General features: G+C 40.8%; 1 protein-coding gene across 9 annotated transcripts in view; it reads left to right on the top strand.

Moving 5' to 3' along the window:
• Positions 1-21,598, top strand: part of PPFIBP2 (PPFIA binding protein 2) — a 189,600-nt gene that overhangs the window by 30,906 nt on the left and 137,096 nt on the right. For 8 of the 9 annotated variants that reach the window (XM_054025787.1, XM_054025784.1, XM_054025792.1 and 5 more), the window contains one exon: positions 16,933-17,030. In XM_054025787.1, coding sequence (XP_053881762.1) covers positions 16,967-17,030 — 64 coding nt within the window. In that variant the 5' untranslated portion in view covers positions 16,933-16,966. Of the gene's footprint in view, positions 1-5,841; positions 5,917-16,932; positions 17,031-21,598 lie in introns of those variants that run through there. The other variant, XM_054025786.1, reaches the window with a different exon arrangement.

Below are 21,598 nucleotides of genomic sequence, written 5' to 3'. Positions count from 1 at the left end.
TACCTGTGACTTGCTGTGAAAACCCATCTCTTCTCTACACTCTCTGTACCTTTGTTAGATCTTAACAAGTATAGTATGAATTATAACAGTCTCAGGTAGCCTATAGCAGCGATACTCAGACTTCAGTGGTTTAGGAGCCGAATTCACAATCAGCATTACCCAAAAGAGCCACAGTAGTGTGAACTCATTGTTTCATTTGCTATAGTAGTGTATATTCGTATTTAAACAATATGACAAAGGAAATATTTAGTTTTTTATATAGATATATAGGTTAATAACTTAGATTGGTTAATAATTAAATCACACAGTGTTTTAATATGTGCTGCAAAGAACCTCAGGAGACACATTAAAGGGCTAAGTGAGTTTCACTGCTATAGGGGTTGGTGCATCCCAATCTAGAGTACATGATTCAAACCATGGTAAATCAAACTGGAGGTACGAGGTCCTCTCACAGAGAAAGCAGGGCTTTATAACTCAAGGGAGACCTTATGTTTGCAGTGAGATTGAAATCCACGCTCTACTCATGTGGCTTGATGGACACACAAGACCTGGATTAGAGGTTCTACTGACAAGGGCTGCTGGGGAGGCAGAGTCAGCTCAGCTCATGCATACTGGTAAAACAGGTGGTTAATTAGTGTAATAAAGATGGTATTGGGGTTAGCAGACTGTTCAGTAAGTGTTTGTGAGTTGTCATCTTATCAGATGCAGAGCTTGACAAGCCACTTTGTGGCAGCCTCATCAGCTAAGTGCAGAGCCCTCAAACCACCATCAAATCTGATCAGTTGATAATGATGTGAGACATTGTTTTTGGCCACAGCCCCATGTGGGAGCCTCTCTTTGGCCCCAGGTGTGAAAGCTGCACATTGACCCTGGCCTTTTCAAAATTGGTTCAGAATGACCCATGAGTAGGGTGTCGCAAATCAAAGCCAGGTACATGCATGGTCCGATGGGGTCAGTTATAAGAGACTAGTTTTGGAAATCAGTTGCAGACCCTAGAGCATCCCGTGAAGTATTGGATTCATACTGGTGATCCAACTAATGGACTGCATTCAAAGCCCTTTCTAGGGCTGAATCTCAGGCTACATCTACACTACAGGGGGGAGTCGATTTAAGATACGCAAATTCAGCTACGTGAATAGCGTAGCTGAATTCGACATATCGCAGCCGACTTACCCCGCTGTGAGGACCGCGGCAAAATCGACCTCCGCGGCTTCCTGTTGACGGCGCTTACTCCCACCTCCGCTGGTGGAGTAAGAGCGTCGATTAGGGGATCGATTGTCGCGTCCCGATGGGACGCGATAAATCGATCCCCGAGAGGTCGATTTCTACCCGCCGATTCAGGTGGGTAGTGTAGACCTAGCCTTAGTCACTTGCTAGCCTATGTTCCTAATGCAGTTCCACCCCCCAGCATTGGAGCCATTGAGCTAGCCCTGAGAATACTGCAGCTTAACATTGAGGAATTGTCGGCAGCCAAATGCAGCATTTTCAGTGTTTGTGGATCACTGTGAGATGGTAAGGGTCAGGCATCTGCAGGTTTGCCTGACACATCAGAATTCCTACAGTGGCCCCTGCCAATGTACCATCAGATATAATGCAAAAAATCATCCACGTTTTCAGACAGTTAGCTTTTGAAGACTCAATTTGGGTATCTTATCTTTAAGGCAAAAGTACCTGATTCACCAGTGCACTTAAGGACTTGCTTTGCTTTCTTTGACTTTAATGCAGGTGCTTACGTACTTTGCTGAATTCAGTCCATAACATGGTAATAAGTTTTAAGAATATATTCTAATTCTAAGATCTACTAAAATAAAGAAAACAAAAATAGGAACATAGGAATTATCATACTGGATCAGACCAAGATTCCATATAGTCCAATAGCCTGTCTCCCACAGTAGCCAGAGCCAACTGCTTCAGAGGAAGATGCAAGAAACCCCATAGCAGGCAGTTATGGCCCCAAGAGAGAGCTTTTTCCTGACCCCCAATAGTTAAAGGTTGGTTTATGCCCTGAAGCAAAATTGTTGGTTTGTTTTAAATATGTACTGTTGTAACCCTGGATCTTCTTATTAACTGTATAAATGTCCAATTTCTCTCAAATCCTACTAAACTTTTGCTCTTAGTGATATCTTGTGGAAATGAGTTCCACAGGTGGAATGTGTAGAACAAGTGTTTCTTAGTATCAGTTTTAAATTTGCCACCTTTCAATTTGTTTGAATGTCCCCTTTGTATCATGACATAGTGTTGCCAACTCTCATGATTTTATCTACTCGCACAATATTTGGTATTTTCCTGGAAGTCAAGTGTATACCTGAGAATTTCAGCTTTATTTAGTTAGTTAGTTAGTTGTTTATTTTTAAGAACGTTTCTAGCCCGTTGTAGTTTTGGAAAAAAGCTTGAAAATGTGAGCTCAGTATATCCTAAAGCCTAAAACACCAGAGGGCAATGAAAAAGAACCCAACGTTTATAGGTTTTTAAAACTCATGATTTTTTTGTGGCCTGACCCATGGAGTTTTGCATGTTTGGAGTTGGCAATACTGCAAGATGAACCATAATCCTGGACCTGCCTTCCATATAACACTGATTATCTTATATGTCTTTGTATTTGTGTTTGTGTTTTTTGGCTCGTTAGATACTTGCTCTTCTAAAAAAAAAAAAAAAAAGACACTAAGCAACTTTTTCCATATGGAGGATAACAAAAATAAAATAAGGGATGGGAAGCATAATTTATAATTGCATTTAACTGTTACAGCTAGGTTAACTTATTCATAGAATCCTAAAGGTTAGAGCTGGAAAAGAGATATTAGAGATCATCCAGCTTGAACTATGTCCCTGTGGATGTGTGTGAACTGTTCCCTTAGGCTCTTTTCTGCTAAAATAATAAGCAGATTTCTAGTGTTTTGTCCTGCTTAAATCCAAAGCAGTGTCTTATATTATTGTTTGTATTGCTTGAAATGCCAAGACAGTGGTAGTTTTCTAATTAGAAACATTTTTGAAATGAAAATGTTTTTTGACAGTGTAAGTGATACTTAGCTATAAAGTTCTCAGAGTATTGTTACTCCACACAATGCAGTAATGCATAATTAATGCATTTTTGATGGGAGGATTTGCAAGATCAGTCAGAAGTTTCAAGTTTTCTTTTATTAATGGTGGACAGTATTAGCTCTCTTATCCATGTAATTTTGACAACATATCGGATAAGTACTTATTTATCCAATTCTTGAATGCTACAGGGGCTAAACAAAACCAATTTGTATAGCTGTTAGTGAAGACCAAAAATAAGCAGCAAAGTAAATATTTAAGTTTTCACAAAAACAAAGCCCTGTGGAATTTAAAACTATGCTGAAAGGACCAAAGAGTTGTCCATAGTTGATAAAGCATTTTTGAGAGCGGAGCTGAAGAAATTTCATTTTGCTGCATGCCATTACATTCACGTAGGATTTTATATTTAAGGATGAGATTTAGTACAAACATGAGTCAGGAAATTCAGTTAAGGTCCCAATAGCCACTGAGTCTTAATATTCATGTGCCCTGTGGTGGAGTTACTGCATGGGAATGCCATCTACATTTTGTGAATATCAGCCAGAGCATTGCGTTGACATAATTTTATATTTAAAGTATTTTAAAGAGATTGTTTATTGGAATGTGCAATCTCAGATTCAAATTAACAAGTTGAGTGTGTTTATTTGTAAGAGCATAAAGTCAATTGTCTGTTTTGAATATGTGATCATTGCAATTCATGTAATTCATTGTGCATATCACCACTCTGTATGTTGTTAAACCGTTAGTTGAAAATGCCATTATTCTAATTGCTTGTAACTCAGGTCAGCTCTAACTTGTGCCAGCAGTAAGAGCCCCTTTTGTGCCTCTCCAGGATCTTCTATACTAGGGGAAATAGCCCAAGTAGACTAGTTTTATAGTCCCTTTGCAACACAATGTATTGCACTCAGGCTGAGGTTCTGACCCTATGTGTTCTTTACAAAGGCACTCAAAGTGGTAGATTGACTTTAAAGAGGTGGTACCAGTTTTTGAAGCCATTAACAGTGTTGGCCCCAGGTTCATTTGAGATCTCCTGACTTCCCACGAGTGCACCAGAAAGTGATTACACTTTTGCCTGTATTGGCCCTGCAACATGGAATTTCAGAAATAACTTGTCATTTCATCCCCACCCCACATTTTAAAAAAGTGGCGTAAGTAACTAATGTTGTCCCTGTATTTATTATCTTTCCCTTCAGTCCTTCTGTATAACTGAACATGTCTAGTTTTTTAAAAAAGTTGCTTTTAATGTGTTGTATTTGAAGAGGATGGTATTTTAGTGTTGTTAAACCGCATTTATTTTGTTCTATTGCATGGCAACACAATGTTCTGGAGATAGTGGGGTTAGAGGGTGCTACATAAGTAATATTACTTATGCTGGCAGCAGCTCCAGCTATCATCAGAAATGCATCTATTCCCAGCAGCTGTGGATAGTTATTTAGGGCTAGAACCTATGTAACTTAATTAGGCAAGTATGTTAAGTTTAAAAGGACAGGATCGAAATGAACGTGAGAGCTTTGTCAGAAGGCATTACACCAGAACTGCTGGACCACATTATAGGGGGGAAGCAGCAATTACAGCCAGAGAGTCTGTAGGGTGCATAGATATAGGTGAAGTGTATGTATAGGGAGGACGCATGAATGAAAAGGAACAGGAGTACTTGTGGCACCTTAGAGACTAACACATTTATTTGAGCATAAGCTTTCATGGGCTAAAGCCCACTTCATCAGATGCATAGAATGGAACATAGAGTAAGAAGATATATATACATACAGAGAACATGAAAAGGTGGAAGTTGCCATAGGAAAATGGAGAACAGTAAAGGAAGGGAGGGAAAGCTGAAAAGCCCTTAAGGTTTCAGAAGTCTGCATGCAATTGAACAAAGCATATAAACTTTTCAGGATTTAACCAAGCCCTTTGATGTTTGTTTGTATCATGGAGTAATAAGATAATAATAGAAGTACAATGCCCAGTATTTCGAATCTTTAAAGCACTTAAAATATGTTTTTACAAAATCCCTGCAAGGTATAGGTATTATTATTATTATTATTATTATTATATGCATTTTATAAATGGGGAAGGGGGTTAAGTGTCTTGTCCAAGGCCAGCCAGGAAATCAGTGTAAGAGCTAGGGCTAGAACTCAAGATTTCCTAAGCTTAAACCACATCTCTGTTAATAGCTAACAGCATTAGCAACTTGATTATCATGAGTAGGCTTGAGAGTTAACATCTGGTTCACGAAAAGGAGAATTGAGGCAGTTCCCATCTCTGACTGGCTGCAGATTCAAGGCAGCCACATAGTTAAAAATTTGATTCAGGCTTTTCACAGTCATGAAAAAAAATAGATTAAAAAAATAAATAAAACATTCAGGATTATATTTTGTGGAGAACAGGAAAGTCTGGGGACTTTCTACATTGGTGGGTTTCTGTAGGGGAGCCAGGGTAAGCAATAAAGCAATTTGAAAGGGGAAGTTGTCCCCTAAGTCCAATAGTTTTGTTGGAGTCTATTTTCACCTACTTGAAATTAGAGGCACTGTCCCAGGTAAAAATCCTCTTCAAAACTGGTTTGAAATGCAAATCATATATTAGGATTTGAACAGTATAACTGACTGAGAAAAGGAAGCAGGATGTATTAAGACCAGTTTGTTCTTAACTTCCTGACAGATCTTATTACTTGTATGTGGTTAAACTTGAGTAATTACGATAAATAAGATCACAGCGTTTTTATATGTGGGTTGGGCTCCAGATTATTGTAGGCATGTGTCTTAGGGGTGGTGGTTATATTTGGGGATTGTCATTTGTTTGGTAGTGAGGCTACAACTATTAGCAATGAAAGACTTCACAGATCAGAGCAAAAGGAAAACCTCACATTAGGGACCTGTAAAGGTGAGTGAGTTGCTTTTGTATTTCCCTGACTACCTGATTTATATATATTTATTTAGATTTGCTTTAACTTAGAGGTTAAAATATCTTTTTTCAAACTTGTTAGATATTAAAACAAAGTTATTCCTCCAAAAATAGTTTTTCTTCTTATATAGAGATATAAGTCCTTTCATTTTTGTTTTGTTCTTGAAGTTTTACATGTACTATATTGTAATGCATCTTATGAATTGCACATCTGTTGGTGTCATCTGAGTAGAGAAACTGTCAAACAAGTAAAAATTGCAAAGAGATACCAGCAAATACGTGTTACGTTTCAAGGCCCTGACCCTACTGTGGGATCTATACAAGGGTTTCAAGGCCCTGACCCTACTGTGGGATCTATACAAGGGTCCCATTGACAAGAGTCCACATTAGCAGATACTTATACAAAATTAGGGCCAAAGACTTTAACTGACATCGTACAGGATCTAGTGAGCTGCTTGAAAACTCTTGCTTAGAGTAGACAAACAAGCATGAGAGGCGTGTCTGGGGAAAATGAAACTTGCCTGAAGCTCAAGCAACAGGTCTGGCTAGAAAAAGATGTCAAGCAAGTAGTATTACATTGTCATTCTGGAACAAATTACACTGTGCTCTACTTTTTTAATATATTATTTATGATATGGCTTTTGGAGGGTTTTTTTACTTATCTTGACTTTCAGTTGAATAATAAATATATTGTGGCAGGTGTGTACAATGAAGTGGTGGTGAGGAAAAATACAAGGTGTAGCAAGACCATGTAAAATAATGGCAAAATTTTCATGCAGTTTACCACTCAAAATTAACTCTTTTTTTGCAACTCAGAAATTTAGGTTTTTTTTTTTTTTTTCAGTACAATAAATTTTTACTTGACCTAACAGTCTTGTGTTAATGTCAAAACTGTAATAAGCTGAACCAATATCACATTCACAGTGAAAGGTTGAAGTTCTGTCATTTTCTTAGTGACTGTTTCCCCCCTAGTGACTGCGTAAATACATGCATGTACCCAAACATATATTTTATATTTAGGAAGAGCTCATTTTCTGGCATCTCATGCTAATAATAAATGTGAATCCATCTGGCTGGTTTAAGCATATAGGATGCCATGGCCACAATCTTACACTGCAAATGAGGGGCACATAGTGCAGCTCAGAGGCTGGAGGCTTTAAGCAAACATTTTTTATTACCTCTCTCCCCCCAATCATGGGCCAGCTGTGCACCAGTCCAGGATCTGAACTGCTCCAATTTACACAAGCTGTCAATGGCCCCAAGAGGCCATTGGATTGCTAAGGAATGTATACATGCCCTATTCTTCAGCCAAAGGGGCAAGGTAGCATAGGAGCCACTAAGGCATCTCTCTGCCACAGGAGGATCCTCCTACACTGGTGAGATTCTTCTGTGACCCAGTATGCCAGCATGAGGGTCACTGCAGTGGCAGAGTGATGCAGAGCAGCCCAGTTGTAGCTGTGAATCAGGGCCAATATCTCTGGTGGGCAAAAAAAAATTTCCTGAATCTAATAATTATACCAGCAAATGCCACATTAAAAGATGTGGCAACAGGAGACCGGAATCTACCTTAAACTACTAAAATCAAAACACTGGATCAGCAGCATTGAAGCAAGTTTCTATAAATGATGGGGCACATAACAGGTTCCAGAATATTTGTATAAATGATAAATCTGTTTGGAAATACCCAAGTTATGTTTAACTCAATCAATTTATAATGAAGATTAAATAGGTCTGAGGGGAAGCTGACTTACATTCAACATAGTAATTTAAAAAAATCTAAATATTTTTCTAAAAAAGAGAGAGAGAGAGAGAAAACCATACTTTCAGGTATTTTGAGTGCCATATTGTAACACAGATGTTCTTTACCTCCCTTACCTCATATAACATAAAACATGCAGGTTCTCTGATTCCATGTTCCATTTTTTGTTTATTTTGCATGCAATATGAATAAAATATGTAGATATAAATTAACCTTAAATATATTTTACCTTTGTATGATTCAGATAATCAACATTTATATTAATTGTAGAGCTGCGCAAGAGACAGAATTTGTTCCTTGGGAAATTCCATTATTTTGAAATTTTGTTTTTGTTCTGAGTTGGAATGAACACACATAACACAGAAAAAATTGAAAATTTCCAATGAAATGAAATTTCTGGAAAAAAAAGTTGGTTTAGGTCCATCAAAATGTTCAGTTTTCATAAATTTGAAATTTTTTGTTCTAATTTTCACTATTTTAGTTTATATTCTAATATAAAATAAACTTTTGAAACAAAAAATTGTTTCAAAATGAAAAATTTAAGTGTGCCATTCAGATAATGTTGACCTTATCAAAACCCCTTGTTTCAATTTTTTTCTAAATGAAATTTCACCAAAATTGATACAGGATAGGACAAGAAGCAATGGGCTTAAATTGCAGCAAGGGAGGTTTAGGTTGGGCATTAGGAAAAACTTCCTAATTGTAAGGGTAGTTAAGCACTGGAATAAATTGCCTAGGGAGGTTGTGGAATCTCCATCATTGGAGGTTGTTAAGAGCAGTTTAGAGACACCTGTCATGGATGGTCTAAAATAAATAATACTTACTCCTGCCTTGAGTGCAGGGGACTGAACTAGAAGACCTATTGAGGTTCCTCCCAGTCAATGATTCTGTCCTCTATGATTCCTGTAGAAAGTTTTAATTTTAATGAAATGGCATTTTCAGATGTAAAAATGTTTCATTGGAAAACTTTTGACCAGCTTTAACTGCATCAACCTCTTCTTTTAAAAAGAAAGAAAAGAAAATGCTGCCAAAATTAACATAGCATGGATCAAGTAGGCAAATGAACATAAGAGTCATTCTCCATCCTTGGGGAATCTTAATGCATTTATCTTTCCAGTTCATTTCTCTCTGGATCATTGATTTATTTCTACCATTGAGTCCAGGAGAATGTGATGGGACTTTTCTCAGGTTCTAATTCAGCAAATGGTTTAAACATTGCTCATCTCATTCATGAGATTAAGTGCTTTGCTGAATAGAAATGCACTGCTACATAGAGATCTTAGAGCCCAAGACAATCACATCTTAAATGTGGATCAGTCAGTAGGAGTGGCTGATGAGGAATAGAAAGCTGGTATTCCCTTTGGGCTTGCTCATGGAGGAGGGAATAGATAAGTGATGCCCAGAGGATCTAGCAGTATAAACAGGATAAATGGGGCGCAGCTGAGAAAACAATAACTTTAAACTGGGTAAGGTTAGATCTGTGGAAGACACTTTAGACTATGGAATAGTTTCCCAAGAAAGAGGGGAAGCCTCATTGTATAAGTCACTTAAAAGAGGGAATTGTCCTTCATTGGCAGGAAAAGGACAAGACGACCTAATTATAGGTTGTGTTCATCTCCAAATTCCATGATTATCTGAAGCTTGGAATACTTTTGGGGAGGTTGCTTTTTTGTGTTCTCCACCTCCCACTCCCCTCTCCCCCATCCCCAAATTCACTTGTCAAGCTTATTCCTAGTAGGGTTGGTGAAAAACCCAAAATGAAAAATTCTGTGGCTTTTTCATCAAAATTATTTTTCAATAAAAGTTTCTGATTAATGCTAATTTCTAGACCTAGAAACTCAATCATCTTTCTAATACAAAAAAGTGAGGAAGAAAGAACTCTCCAAAGATTGAACGTCTTGTCTCTTCTTAGGTCTGTTGCCAGCAGGAAATCTGACCAGTCAGTTCAGTTTTACCCTGGATATTTAATTATCAAATAATTCTTTTTGTAGCCAGTCTCAAACTGAATAACAAATCCAACACAATGCAGATCATGGTCTCTTCCATAAGTAGGAAGTCAGACCCTTTGTTTGAAAACAAGAACTGAGAAGGAAATTGAAAGCAAGTAAACCAGTATTAATGGTCCAAGGGCCTTTTATAATTTATTAAGGCACTAAACTTAAGCCTTGTCTACACTGCCACTTTACAGCGCTGCAACTTTCTTGCTTAGGGGTATGAAAAAACACACATAAGCACCCACCCACCCAAAATGCTGCAAGTTTCAGTGCTGTAAAGTGGTAGTGTAGAGTAGACAGTGCACCAGTGCTGGTAGTTACTGCCCTCGTGGAGGTGGTTTTATGTTGCTAGTGAAGACATTATCCTTATTCTCCCAATAGCTGAGATCATATTAAAAATCTGTATATTATCTCTATGGTAATGGATATAATCACAACTTTGGATGAGGTTTCTCCCGTTAGATAATTCAGACGTGAAGCACAAATGGCAATGTAGAATTGCAGTGGGATCACATAGGTATAACAGAACAGGATTTGGCCCACTGTTATTGTCTAGTTTTTGGTGCATAGCATCAGATCCAACGGGAAGTAACCTGTTCTAGCAATGTTTACTCAACATACTGCAGTGCAAACTTGTTAGGGCCAACCTTGGGGCCATGCAGTCGAAAACTAACTACTTCTGTTGGAGATCATAGATGAATATTTAGATGTCAGTGTTTATTTTGAAGAGGAGTGCTGGCTTTCCTCTGAGGGACTGACTCTGGAAATCGAGGGAAAGTTGAGAAAATTCTTGTTCTCTGTGTATACAGTGTGAGGGACACATGGCCTTTGGACTTGTTCAAGATTAGTGCATTCTGCACCACATTTCAGAATGCTTAGTTGCCTTAATCATCATATTTCTAGCAGAAATTGTTTTCAGTGTTTCTTGCAGCAGTGTGAAGTTGCCACATATAGAGAATAAATTTGTATGCCTGCTGTAGCTTGTCAAGGTTACAAAACAGTTCTTTCTGCACGGGGTGCTTATAATCAGCTCTATAGAAGGTGGACTCTATCCTTATATGGAAGATACTATCCTGCTTAATTTTAAACGGGTTTGATTTTTTTTGCTTAGATAATCATCTTTTGGGGGGGCGGGCATAAACTGAGATCATGCCTGTTTTTTTTAAACCTGCCAAAATGGTTGTTTCCATTCCTCTTCTGTATTGATTAAATGAGTGCAGGGGTTAGGAATAGGTCGAGTTAGTCTATTAATCTTCCTAAGATTATGAAATAGCATTTTTATTAACATAACAACTTAATAGAAAAAGACCCAAAGTAAAAATGTAGTGTTATTCCCCTTGGATGGATTGGAGAATGATTCCCTTCTGCTTCTCTATCTGATGTGAAGACATCAATTTATCCAACGCTAGAAGCTGTTTGTGGCGGAGCTGGAATTTGAACACAGTCGTTCTCGATCCCACTCATGTCTCTGTTCCTCTAGACAGCACTACTGTTATAGAATGGACAGATGAGCCGTGTATAAATAGACATAAGAATACAAAAAATTAGTAGTGCAATGATTAAACAGAAAGGTCATTTATCATTAACTTTGTGAATATTTCACCAACCCCTGTGGAGCGTGCATCACAGAATTATTGATTTGTAACTGGAGTAAGTTATCTTTACTTGATAGCAAACATAGGGACCTGATAACAACATACTTGAAGACTAAGGGCTATTATAAAGAAGATGGTGATCATTGTTTTCCATGTCTGCTCTTGTTAGGACAAGAAGTAATCAATTTAATCTGCAGCAAGGGAGATTTAGGTTAGATATTAGGAAAAACTGTCTCCCTATGATAGTTAAGCACTGAAATAAGATTCGAAGGGAGATTGTGGAATCCACGTAATCGGGGAAGGGGGGGGAAGGAGAGGGGCAAGGAGAGATAACTGTCAGTGATGGTCTAGGTATATTTGGTCTGTCTCAGCCCAGTGGGTTGGACTCGGGACCGGCCTTAAAATGTTGTCCTGGGCAAACTTGTATTTTGGCACCCCATCTCCTCCTCCCATCATCACCCCTGGCTCCTAGGGGCCCTGAGCTCCCCTCCCCCCATCACCTCCGGGCCATTACCTGTACTTCATATGGAATGTCCACAGGAAAGTCCATTCAATGTAGATGGGTGGCTCCCATGGTCCATTGTGAGTTAAGTGTCCCTTGATGAGCCACTTTCTTTGACTAGTCCCTTCAGGATGTGCTGACTAACTACCTTGTGGGCATTACCCCAGGAGCAAACATTTGAAACACAGGTATAGAGCCAATACTCAAAACTTCAAATACAAAAATGATACATGCATAAAAATAGCATAAACATATTAAGCAAGTCATAACCTTTTCATAGACATCTTACATGCCACATTTTGTACAAGATTATTGCAAATATATAACAGTGGTTGCAACAATGATCTACATGGTCATGTTTTAATCAGATAACATCACAATGAGTAACTAGCAAATTCCTAGGCCACTGTCAGCAGAAGCAAGGATGGAATGGTATATGGTGTATTGCCACACTTGCTTCTGTGCTGCTGCAGTGGCTTGTGGTGCCTGGCACTTGGCCTGCGGCTCAAGGCAGGCTTCGCGTTGTGTCATGGGGGCTGCATCTTGCCAGAGCCCACAGTCCTCCTGCAGCCCCCAGCCACTCCTGGCTCACCACGAGTATTTTGACAGGAAGTACCAAGCAGTAATAACAATAATAAAACGTGTGTGTGTGTGTGTTTGCGCGCGCGTGTGGTGTGAGAGAGAGAGAGAGCGAGCCTGTGTGTGTGTGACAATCTGTGTTGGAGGACTGTGAGAGACAGTGTATATGGGTATGAGAGCCGTGTGTCTGTGTGTGTTTAGGGAAGTTTGAGAGACACTGAGCGCACTGTCACTTTAAGTCCGTCCTCCCCCACCACGTGGAAGTTTCGCGCCTCCTGGCCCCCACCAGAGACCCAGCGGCACAGGGCCACAGTCAGGGAGGGACTCGGCTCCACTCCAGGCAGGGAATGGGGGGTCGCGCCGCCAGTAACTGGCCACACCGGCCCGGGCTCCCTGGGGCTGGGGCAGAGCCAGAGCCCTCAGCTGGCCTGCTGAGGAGCCAGGGGGCGGGGGCTGGGAGAAGCCCACTGGCCCAGTGTGGGGGAGGGGCTGGAGAAGAGAGGAGTCCAGCGACAGCCAGCCACGGGAAGCCCGAGCCCCTTGTGGCACCCCCCTGGCTACTGCACCCTGGGTGTGGGCCCCGTTTGCCCAGCCCTAAGGACTAGTTGACCTTGAGGTCCCTTTCAGATCTACATTTATGTTCATATCTGTATTTTCCACTGTGGCAGGTTTGCTACTGAGCTACGATGTTTCTTATGGTACAAAGATTTGGAGTCTTAGCCTTAGGTACTCTTTCAGTATTGCGTGACTGTTTCCCTGGTAAACAAAAAATGGATAATTATATTTTAATGCACAATTCTATTTTATGCCTGATTGATTCTCATCCTAGTGTTTATCTCCAGGAAGCTTGCTATTATGAGAATAAACGTGGGTGTTTAATTACCAGCGACGTCATTGAAAGTGGACACTGGAACTACCATTGGGTGAATACCAGACAAAAATATCTTCATATACATATAGCTTGTCATTTGAGATATTTATTTATTAACTTTTAATTTATTAATTATTTTTAAAATAATAAAATTATCCAGGACTCTAGGTACCCTAATATAACTACTCCTACAATAAATACAATTGAATTAAATCTCATCTCATCATGAGTTCCACAGGAGCTCGGCCAACCACCCACCACTTCATCATATAGGAAGCATATCCTCAGCCTTCTACAGAGATTCTGTCAAAAATGGCTTTTGTAGCATGCCTTGGAAGTCAGCAAATTTGGGCTATTTCAGATCAAGGACTAATAGCTGTCTTTATTCTTTGGAATCTAAAGGATCAAAAAACATAATATATATACATATATACATATATATGGAGATATACCTATCTCATTGAGCTGGAAGGGACCCTGAAAGGTCATCGAGTCCAGCCCCCTGCTTTCACTAGCAGGACCAAGTACTGATTTTGCCCCAGATCCCTAAGTGGCCCCTTCAAAGACTGAACTCATAACCCTGGGTTTAGCAGCCCAATACTCAAACCACTGAGCTATCCCTCCCCTGTCTATTTAAGTAAATAGAAAGATAAGGAAGGCTGGTTGTGGCATTCCCCCACCTAAAAAAGATAGTTTAATGACTGGCTATTTTAAAGCAAAGTATTGCACTGTCAAATCTGGTATTATTCATGTGTTTTTTCCATACTCCACCACTGTATTAATCAAGAAAAAAAATGCAGTACAGTTCTACCTGAAAATTGGCACCCAGGGCAACTGCCCTACTCTCCAACCCTTAGAACTGATGCTGGTATTCATATTAGTAATCATATGACATGAAAAGGAACAGCTCACATTTCCTCCTTAATCATCCCTTTTTAAGTGAATTATGGCCAGAACTTCTTTGCAGAATCACTTGCTAAAGTTTGTCACTTTAAAACAGCATAACCTAAAGTTCATTTTAGGTGAGCATGTTTTTCCACTCTTAAAAAGGAATAACTCTCCCTCTAAATCCTTCTGTGAAAGAACTTGTTTAGCCACATTTGTTTGTTGGATTTTACAGTCAAATAGAAATGTCCCAGTACAAACACATTCAACAAAGACTCTTGCATGGCTCTGAATTAGGTTAATCTTAGACTACTATTCAGAAATTTCACTTCTGAGAAGCAATGCTTGGTGTGAGAGCAATCTGGTTCATTCATTCAGAAAAAGCTAATTTAGTGTTCTCATAGCTATTTATCATTAGTTAATCAAAATAGACTCAATTGTCTTTCTATACACATCTTGAGTACTTGGGGCGCCTGCTGGTGGAAAGTTTACTTGAAAAGGAGGTACAGCCTAAGGTGAGAAGCCACTGAACCCAGCGCTCAAGTAAAGCCAGGAGACAACAAATGAGAAAACAGGGATGGAAGTGAGGGTCACAGGATCAAAAGCAGGGAGCTAGAGGGAGACACAGAGAACCCTGGATGGTGCCCACTGCTCCTCGAAGGCATCCAGGGAGCCAGTGGACGCGACCCAGAGGAACATTGTCTGTCCTCTTATTGGGTGAATGCACCTGGGGTTCAGAAACTTGCAGGAGAATATAGTTTGTAGTTCCCAGAGCCACCAAGGGATGAATCAAGCCCCCCAATGGAAGAACAGACAGAACACAAAATGCTGATTAAAATTCCTTACCGAGACCTGCAACACTTGATTTGCATGTTATAGTGATGTGAAAAGTAGATAAGAATGTAGAAGTGAAAGGCCTATTCAGCCAGAGCCAGTGCTGGGCATAAGCAGACTAAGAAGTTGCTTAGGCCCCGAGCAGCTGGGGGTGCGGGGGAGGGTGAAGGGGGTTATTAATTATGAGTATGTGTTGTGGCAGGGGTGGGAGGAACATTTTTAGTGCCACCTAGGGCCCATAATGGGCTAGCACCGGCACTGAATAATTCAGTGATAGCCTGGACATTGGTTCCATACCTCAGCCATAAAATGGACATATGAGAAGTTTTACTTCAAAGGTATTCTTAGCACCAGTGGGGCTGGAAGGACTGCAGAAGTGGGGGAGGGGAGCAGCTGGGCCTGGCCACCGCTTCTTCATGACAGAGGGGTATCTGAGCCAAGGGCAGGGGGCCTGCCGTTACACCACCCAGGTTCGGTCAGGGGCCAAGCAGGGAGCCTGGGACACCTCTTCATTGCGCCCGGCTGAATTCTGGTTCTCAGAAGTGAGGAGCATGGCCCTGCCTTTGAAAAATTGGGAGGCAATGTCCCCCCTCCCCCAGGCAATGTCCCCCCCTCCACCCCCGTCCCTAGCACAAGCTGCCAAAAGGTGGTGCATGTTCTGTTTTCTTTTGAAATGTTATCTGTTGATGACAGGAACTGTTACTTGGAAAGGAATCTGTCGGGGAGTTACATGATCTTTGACCCTTTTGGGAATTGAGATATTTTTGGAAAATATTGCCTGGGATTTTACAGTAATATCTCTGATATCAGGTGGGAACTAAACTTTCAACAGAAACTTAACTCTGCTTTAGAAAATGGGATGTTAAGTTAGGAAGAAGATAACAGTGGGAGGCTAGAGCCTCCCTGCAAAGGAAATATTAAACTTGTGCATACCCAGGGGGAGCAAGAGCAGGACCCAAAGATGCTGGAGCAGCAGGACATGTGAATGGACCAGGCAGCAGGACCCAAAGGGGTTGGAACAGGCCTGGGATCAGGTAGGAAACCTCAGGACCCTTCTGCCCAGCCTGGAACTAGTTGTTCCCCCACCCTGCTGCTGAGTCTTAATACCTCCCCTCAATCTTCCTCCTGCCCCTTCACCCCCCACTCGCAGGGAGCTCCCTCCCTCTCACCCCCACAGATAACTATATAGCTACTTCACCGAGTGAAATGATTGAGGGAGCATTTTGGCCACTTGTACAGAAAAAGAGAGCTCTATTTTCAATATGTTGTGGAAGAAGCAGCCGAAAGCTTGGTAATAGCCTGATTGTGTGGAGAGAGGAGTCAGAGAAGACACTAGACTGTGAGCATTGATTTATGCTGAGTTGTATCACTGGAAGAGCACAGGACACCTAGAGACAGGGATTCAGAGGGTAAGGAAGTGCAAGATGCTTACCAGGGAGGTTTGGTGTTTTGGTCTTAGTTCCATTCCCCTCTCCCCAGGCAGCCTCTGTCAGAGTCCTCGGGAGCCACACCAGTGGTATAATAATGTGTATAAAAATGTCGTACCCCACTGGAAACCCCGGGAACGATGGTAGCCCACAATTGTCTGACCCCTGTTAAGAGCGTGAATCCTCCTTCCCCCTCAAATGGGGAGGGTGGGAGAGAAGCAAGCCTAGTATCTGGAAGAAGACTTCGCCTCTGTTTTTAAGAAAGAGCTCAGGTCTGAATCTCAAGCCTTCCATTCACATTTTAAAATCTGATATTGCTGATTTTGGTGAAATTACATAGAAGAAAAAACTAAGGTAAATGTAAATGAACAGCTGGAAATGCTGAGCTAAAATCGGCTTTTATGGCATTGTGCCTTATTTTGCCAGTGGGTGAATTTAGTTCACATGGTTCAGTTTACAGCAGAGCCATATTGAAATACATTCTCTAAAATGTCTGTGTTTTAGTGTAATATGTATGACTTCATCTCCCTATTTTTTTATTTTTTCCAGTACGAGGAATAAAGGTTTGGGCAAGTCAGAAATCATGGCTTCTGATGCTAGTCATATGCTTGAAGCAGCCCTAGAGCAGATGGATGATATCATTGCAGGTATGGTACTGCTTTATTTGAGATCAACTGATTGGATTGGAACCTGACCCTGAAAAATGCTGAGTAGCTGCAACTCCCTTTGACAACCAGTGAGAGTTGGGGCTACTCAGGACCTTTGTTTTTGTTTCCAAACTTTGTCTTTGAGTCAATCTCTCTCTCTCCACTGCCTCCCCGCTGCAAGCACTTCCCCCCAAACACATTTCAAAGACAAACAATAACAGTTTGGGCATTGGAAAACTTCACATCTGCAAGATTATTTTAGATAAATCAGCTAAAAACCCCACCTCATAGTATTGCCGTAGGACAAATTTACCTCTCCGTAAAGTTATAGGAGGAATTAAACACACACTAGCATGTGTGGTAGAGTGCCTGCTAGCTGGAGCTTGTTCTGTTGAAGTCTCATGAACATTATAATAGGTACTAATTCCCAAATTTGCCTTACAGCATGGGCCTGGTTACTGGGAAACAGCTCACAGTTTGGGTATTAAATGTTGAATTTCAAAAATTAAATTTGTGTTTGCAAAACTACTTCAGAGATCTTGCCAAGGCTGAACCAGCCAGTGTTTTGTGTTGTTTTTTGTAAGTGATGTGCTGTTAGTTTTGTTTCAGTGTTCTAGGGAGTGAGATTATATAATTTATTTGCTCTATGCCAGTGTGACAGATTTATGTTACCAATCTGCTTGAGGCGTCAGGTGATTAGGCTGAGGCCACAGAATCGTTAGGGGAGGGGATGAAGGAGCACACCAAGTGTCTAAGTTTTATAGCTTTATTAATAAAATAACAGCGGTGGGGTGCTTCCCATGTCGCTTGGGGGAAGGAAGAAAGCATTAGTGCCTGTACCCTAGCCCACTTTTATACTTACACATGCACAATCCAAGGCTGGCCAAGCCTGGGTGTAACAGAAGAAGAGGGGGAAGGGTGGACGAGAGTTCTGTCCTATGCACAGGCCATCCAGGGTCCACTGTTGATCTCCGATTTGCTTCAGCTCTCAGGAGGGTTTTGAGTCCTGGGGTCTTTTGGGGGCATTTCATTCAGGGACCTCTGTCCCCCGTGCTCTTTGTACCAGTCCAAACCAGCCTTCCGTGGCTCCCTCAGCTTTCCCAAAACACACCGGCTTCAGGGACGCAAAACTGTTGTTTTCCCCCTCGCTGACCTTCGTTGTCTCATTAGTTTTTGCAGCCCCTGCAGTTTTGTTCAGCTGAATCCTCCTTTCTCATGGTTGGTCAGGGTTGGAATTCAGGCAACAGAATTAGCAACATATAATGCTGATTTGCCTCCCCAGGGAACCCCCTGAGGGAGGGGGGCTATTGGAGTGTGACACCAGCACTACCACTCCCAGTGCTAAATTATGCATCTTGCCTGCACAGTGATGGAGATGGTGCAAGGAGCAATTTTCAGTCCTCTGATATACCCACACAGAAGCAAGTATATCTGTCTCCCAGCAGTCCAGTATACAAGAAGGGGGCAAGACCTCTGTGGTTAGGATTCCATTGGCCTTTGGGTTGGCATAGGCACCATCATAAACTGAGCACACTCCCAGGGTAGATATCTGGGCAGAGCTATGACCTCGCCCTCTGCACAATGGGAGAGCACTTGTCACAGCTTTTTAAGTGTGTAGTAATGTCCTAAACCTCATTCTTTCCTGCTACCCAGGTAGATGAATCCAGCCTTTGGCACTTCAGTTGTGCATTTCTTTACGACTTCCCAGTAAAGGTCAGCCTCAGGAGGCTCATAATGGGACCTCAAAATATTGGTGTGAAAGTACCCCATAACTTCAAGTTATAGGTTCCTGTCCAGGATTTTTATTTTAAAGGATCTGATCCAACCACAAACGTCCTCCGTGTTCTGGGCACACAAGCTGTAGCAGGTCATAGATAACTTTAGCAAATGGGCAACCTAATCTGTAAAGGCAGAGAACATATAGAAAATACTTCCATAGTTTCCAAGTCCAGAAGGTACCGCTGTGATATCTGGTCTGACTTGAAACATATATGCTGTATAGGGTTCAACATACCCCTAAACAACTCTTCACACCAATCAGGACAAGGTCCAGGCAAACTTGACTGTTCAGGAGTATGCATTATTTTTCTTTTTTCAGTTTTTCACCAAACACAAAATCACTTGAAAAATATTTTTGACCAGTAGAAGATTACTAGAATTTTATGTATTGTTTTTCCACCTTTTACCAACTTATGAAACATGCAAACAGAATATTACAATTCGCCACCCCAAAATGGCATTTGTTCCAAACCCAAAGGATCATGTTTTTAGAAACCAGGGGAGTTAGAATAGATGTGTTTTCTCAACTGTAGCAAATGTAGGGTGATGTAATTATCGTGGATAACATATTCAAAAGTGCTGATGTGCCATTGACTTTGTGAGACTTGGGTTCTTGAGTTGCTTTTGAAAATGGGTCATAGGCTCACAAATCACTTAGGCGCTTAAAATCACTTAGGCACTTAATTTTTTTTACCTTATGTAATAAAAAAAACATTATTTTTTACCAAGGGAACACTTTCAGAGGTCAGCACAGGTTGATGATAACATAATATCACATCTTGAGTTGTTTTAAAAACTCAATCAGAAACATACATTTGTTCCATTTAAATAAAATCTTTCACATTTGGAATGGTTTCTGTTACAGCTTTTTTGTTTTGATTTTTGAAGTTTTTGTGGGGGATGGAAGAGAAGTTGTACATGATTCTAACATGGGTTTTAAACGTAGTCATTCCTTAGAACCCGGTCACCTGCAGCAATCCATATTCTAGAATTAGTTGTAGATGCTTCCTAATATGTCTCTGAAGTCTCCCTGCTGTGAGGTATAGTCCATGTGAGCTATAGGCAAACATATATCACTCAGATGACCTACAAGAAGTGCTATGCTTTGTTGTGTGAAGATTCCAGTGGTACACAGAGAGAATATCCACTTTCAATACTAATTCCTATAATCTTCTTCCTGAAAAAAGTCAGTCAAGCTACAGGCCATATCAGCCTTTCCATGGAGGAAATGGAGATCCTGTGAATCTGGACAAGGAACGTTCAGATGCAGAGTGTGCCACCTTTGCTTCATTGCACTGATATTCTAGGAGCTTTTGCAGATGGGAGTTGTGCTCTTATTCATTAGATGACAATAAGTATTTAATGATAGATGCTGTTTAGGAGGGAAACTGTAGTGTAAAGTTTGGCACAGTTGCAGGGTGCAGTTTAGTAAAGCATTACATGAGCTAGTTGGGCATATTATGTATTTCTTCTGTAATGGATTAGTATTTGCACAGTTAACTAAGATAGGAGGTCAATTCTGAGTTTTGCATATGCCTATGCACTTAGGAATGTACTCTTGTCAGTAAGCAAAGAAATTTCACTCATTCGTACGGGGGTTTTGATTGTCCCAGGCTGCAAACAGTATTTTTTCTTCACTTGGTTGTCATAGCACTGGACATGGGATTACAGGGAAGCAAAGCAACTAGTGTATGGAAGCTTAGCATATTCACTCGCATGGTAATCAGTTGACTGCACATCCTGCTCACAGCTAGTTCATGGTGGTGTTGGTGCCCAAGCTCTGGAAACAAACTGAAGGGTTTGGGCATGCCCGTGGGTGCACAGACTTCTTTTCCACAGTGTACGTGCAGGTCATGAGCAAGACAGAAATTTCTTTGAGGGAGCTGATTTGTATAAGAACAGATCACTGCTCAAATTTTTATTCTAGTGTCCATTAATATTTTCTTCTGTAATTCAGAATCAGAGGGGAAATTGGTTTATTTTAAGATATCATAATTCCCAATTGAGTAATGTTACTTGAACACATCCATTATTTATTTATTTATTTATAATGTTATTTATTACTTTTACAAAGTTACTTGTTATAAAAGCTCAAAAGACAGGAAATCCTCAGTAAAGTTCTAGTCCTAACCCCTGCATCACTTTATTTCATGTTTTTCCAACATGGGTGACCATGCCCAGAGTTCCTGGGAAAACTCAGCAGGCTGACCCATGAACTGCATATCCATCTAACACCAGCATGCTGGAGAACACCCTTTCCCATCCTGCAGCACGCTACAGGCCAGAGAGCACAACATCCCACATCTTACCCTTCACTCCATGGGCTGGAGACACCAACCTGCTGTGGACTAGTACCCCTTTTCCTTTCCCACTGTGAAATGGAAACTTTATTCTCTGAATATAGGCCAAAGATCAACGTGGATCCTGTCCAGTCTGCAAATGTGAGCCCCTATAATATTTACCGTAAGAGCCTGTGATTATCCCTATACCCGAAGCAGGATGTAGGTCATAGCATACTAGGAAACTCCATACTCCATGTCCACATACATAACCAAGCAGATACAAGTTTATTTTGAGTAGCAGCCAGTATAGATATCCTGCCACTTGGAAAAGGTTGAGTGGAGATTATAATAAAATAGTGAGGAGTTTTTAAGACAGAGGTTCCCAAAATTTTTACTAAGGCAACCCACCAACTGCATTTTGTGAATATTTTTTTTTTTCTGGATCCAAATTCAGAGTGGGGCAGGGCAAAATCATAGGCTAGTGCAATTCTCCTCCTCCACTGCTTC

This window comes from Malaclemys terrapin, chromosome 4 (genome assembly GCF_027887155.1).
Source record: "Malaclemys terrapin pileata isolate rMalTer1 chromosome 4, rMalTer1.hap1, whole genome shotgun sequence".
Lineage (NCBI taxonomy): Eukaryota > Metazoa > Chordata > Testudines > Emydidae > Malaclemys > Malaclemys terrapin.
This window is presented reverse-complemented; position numbering and strand designations above follow the sequence as displayed.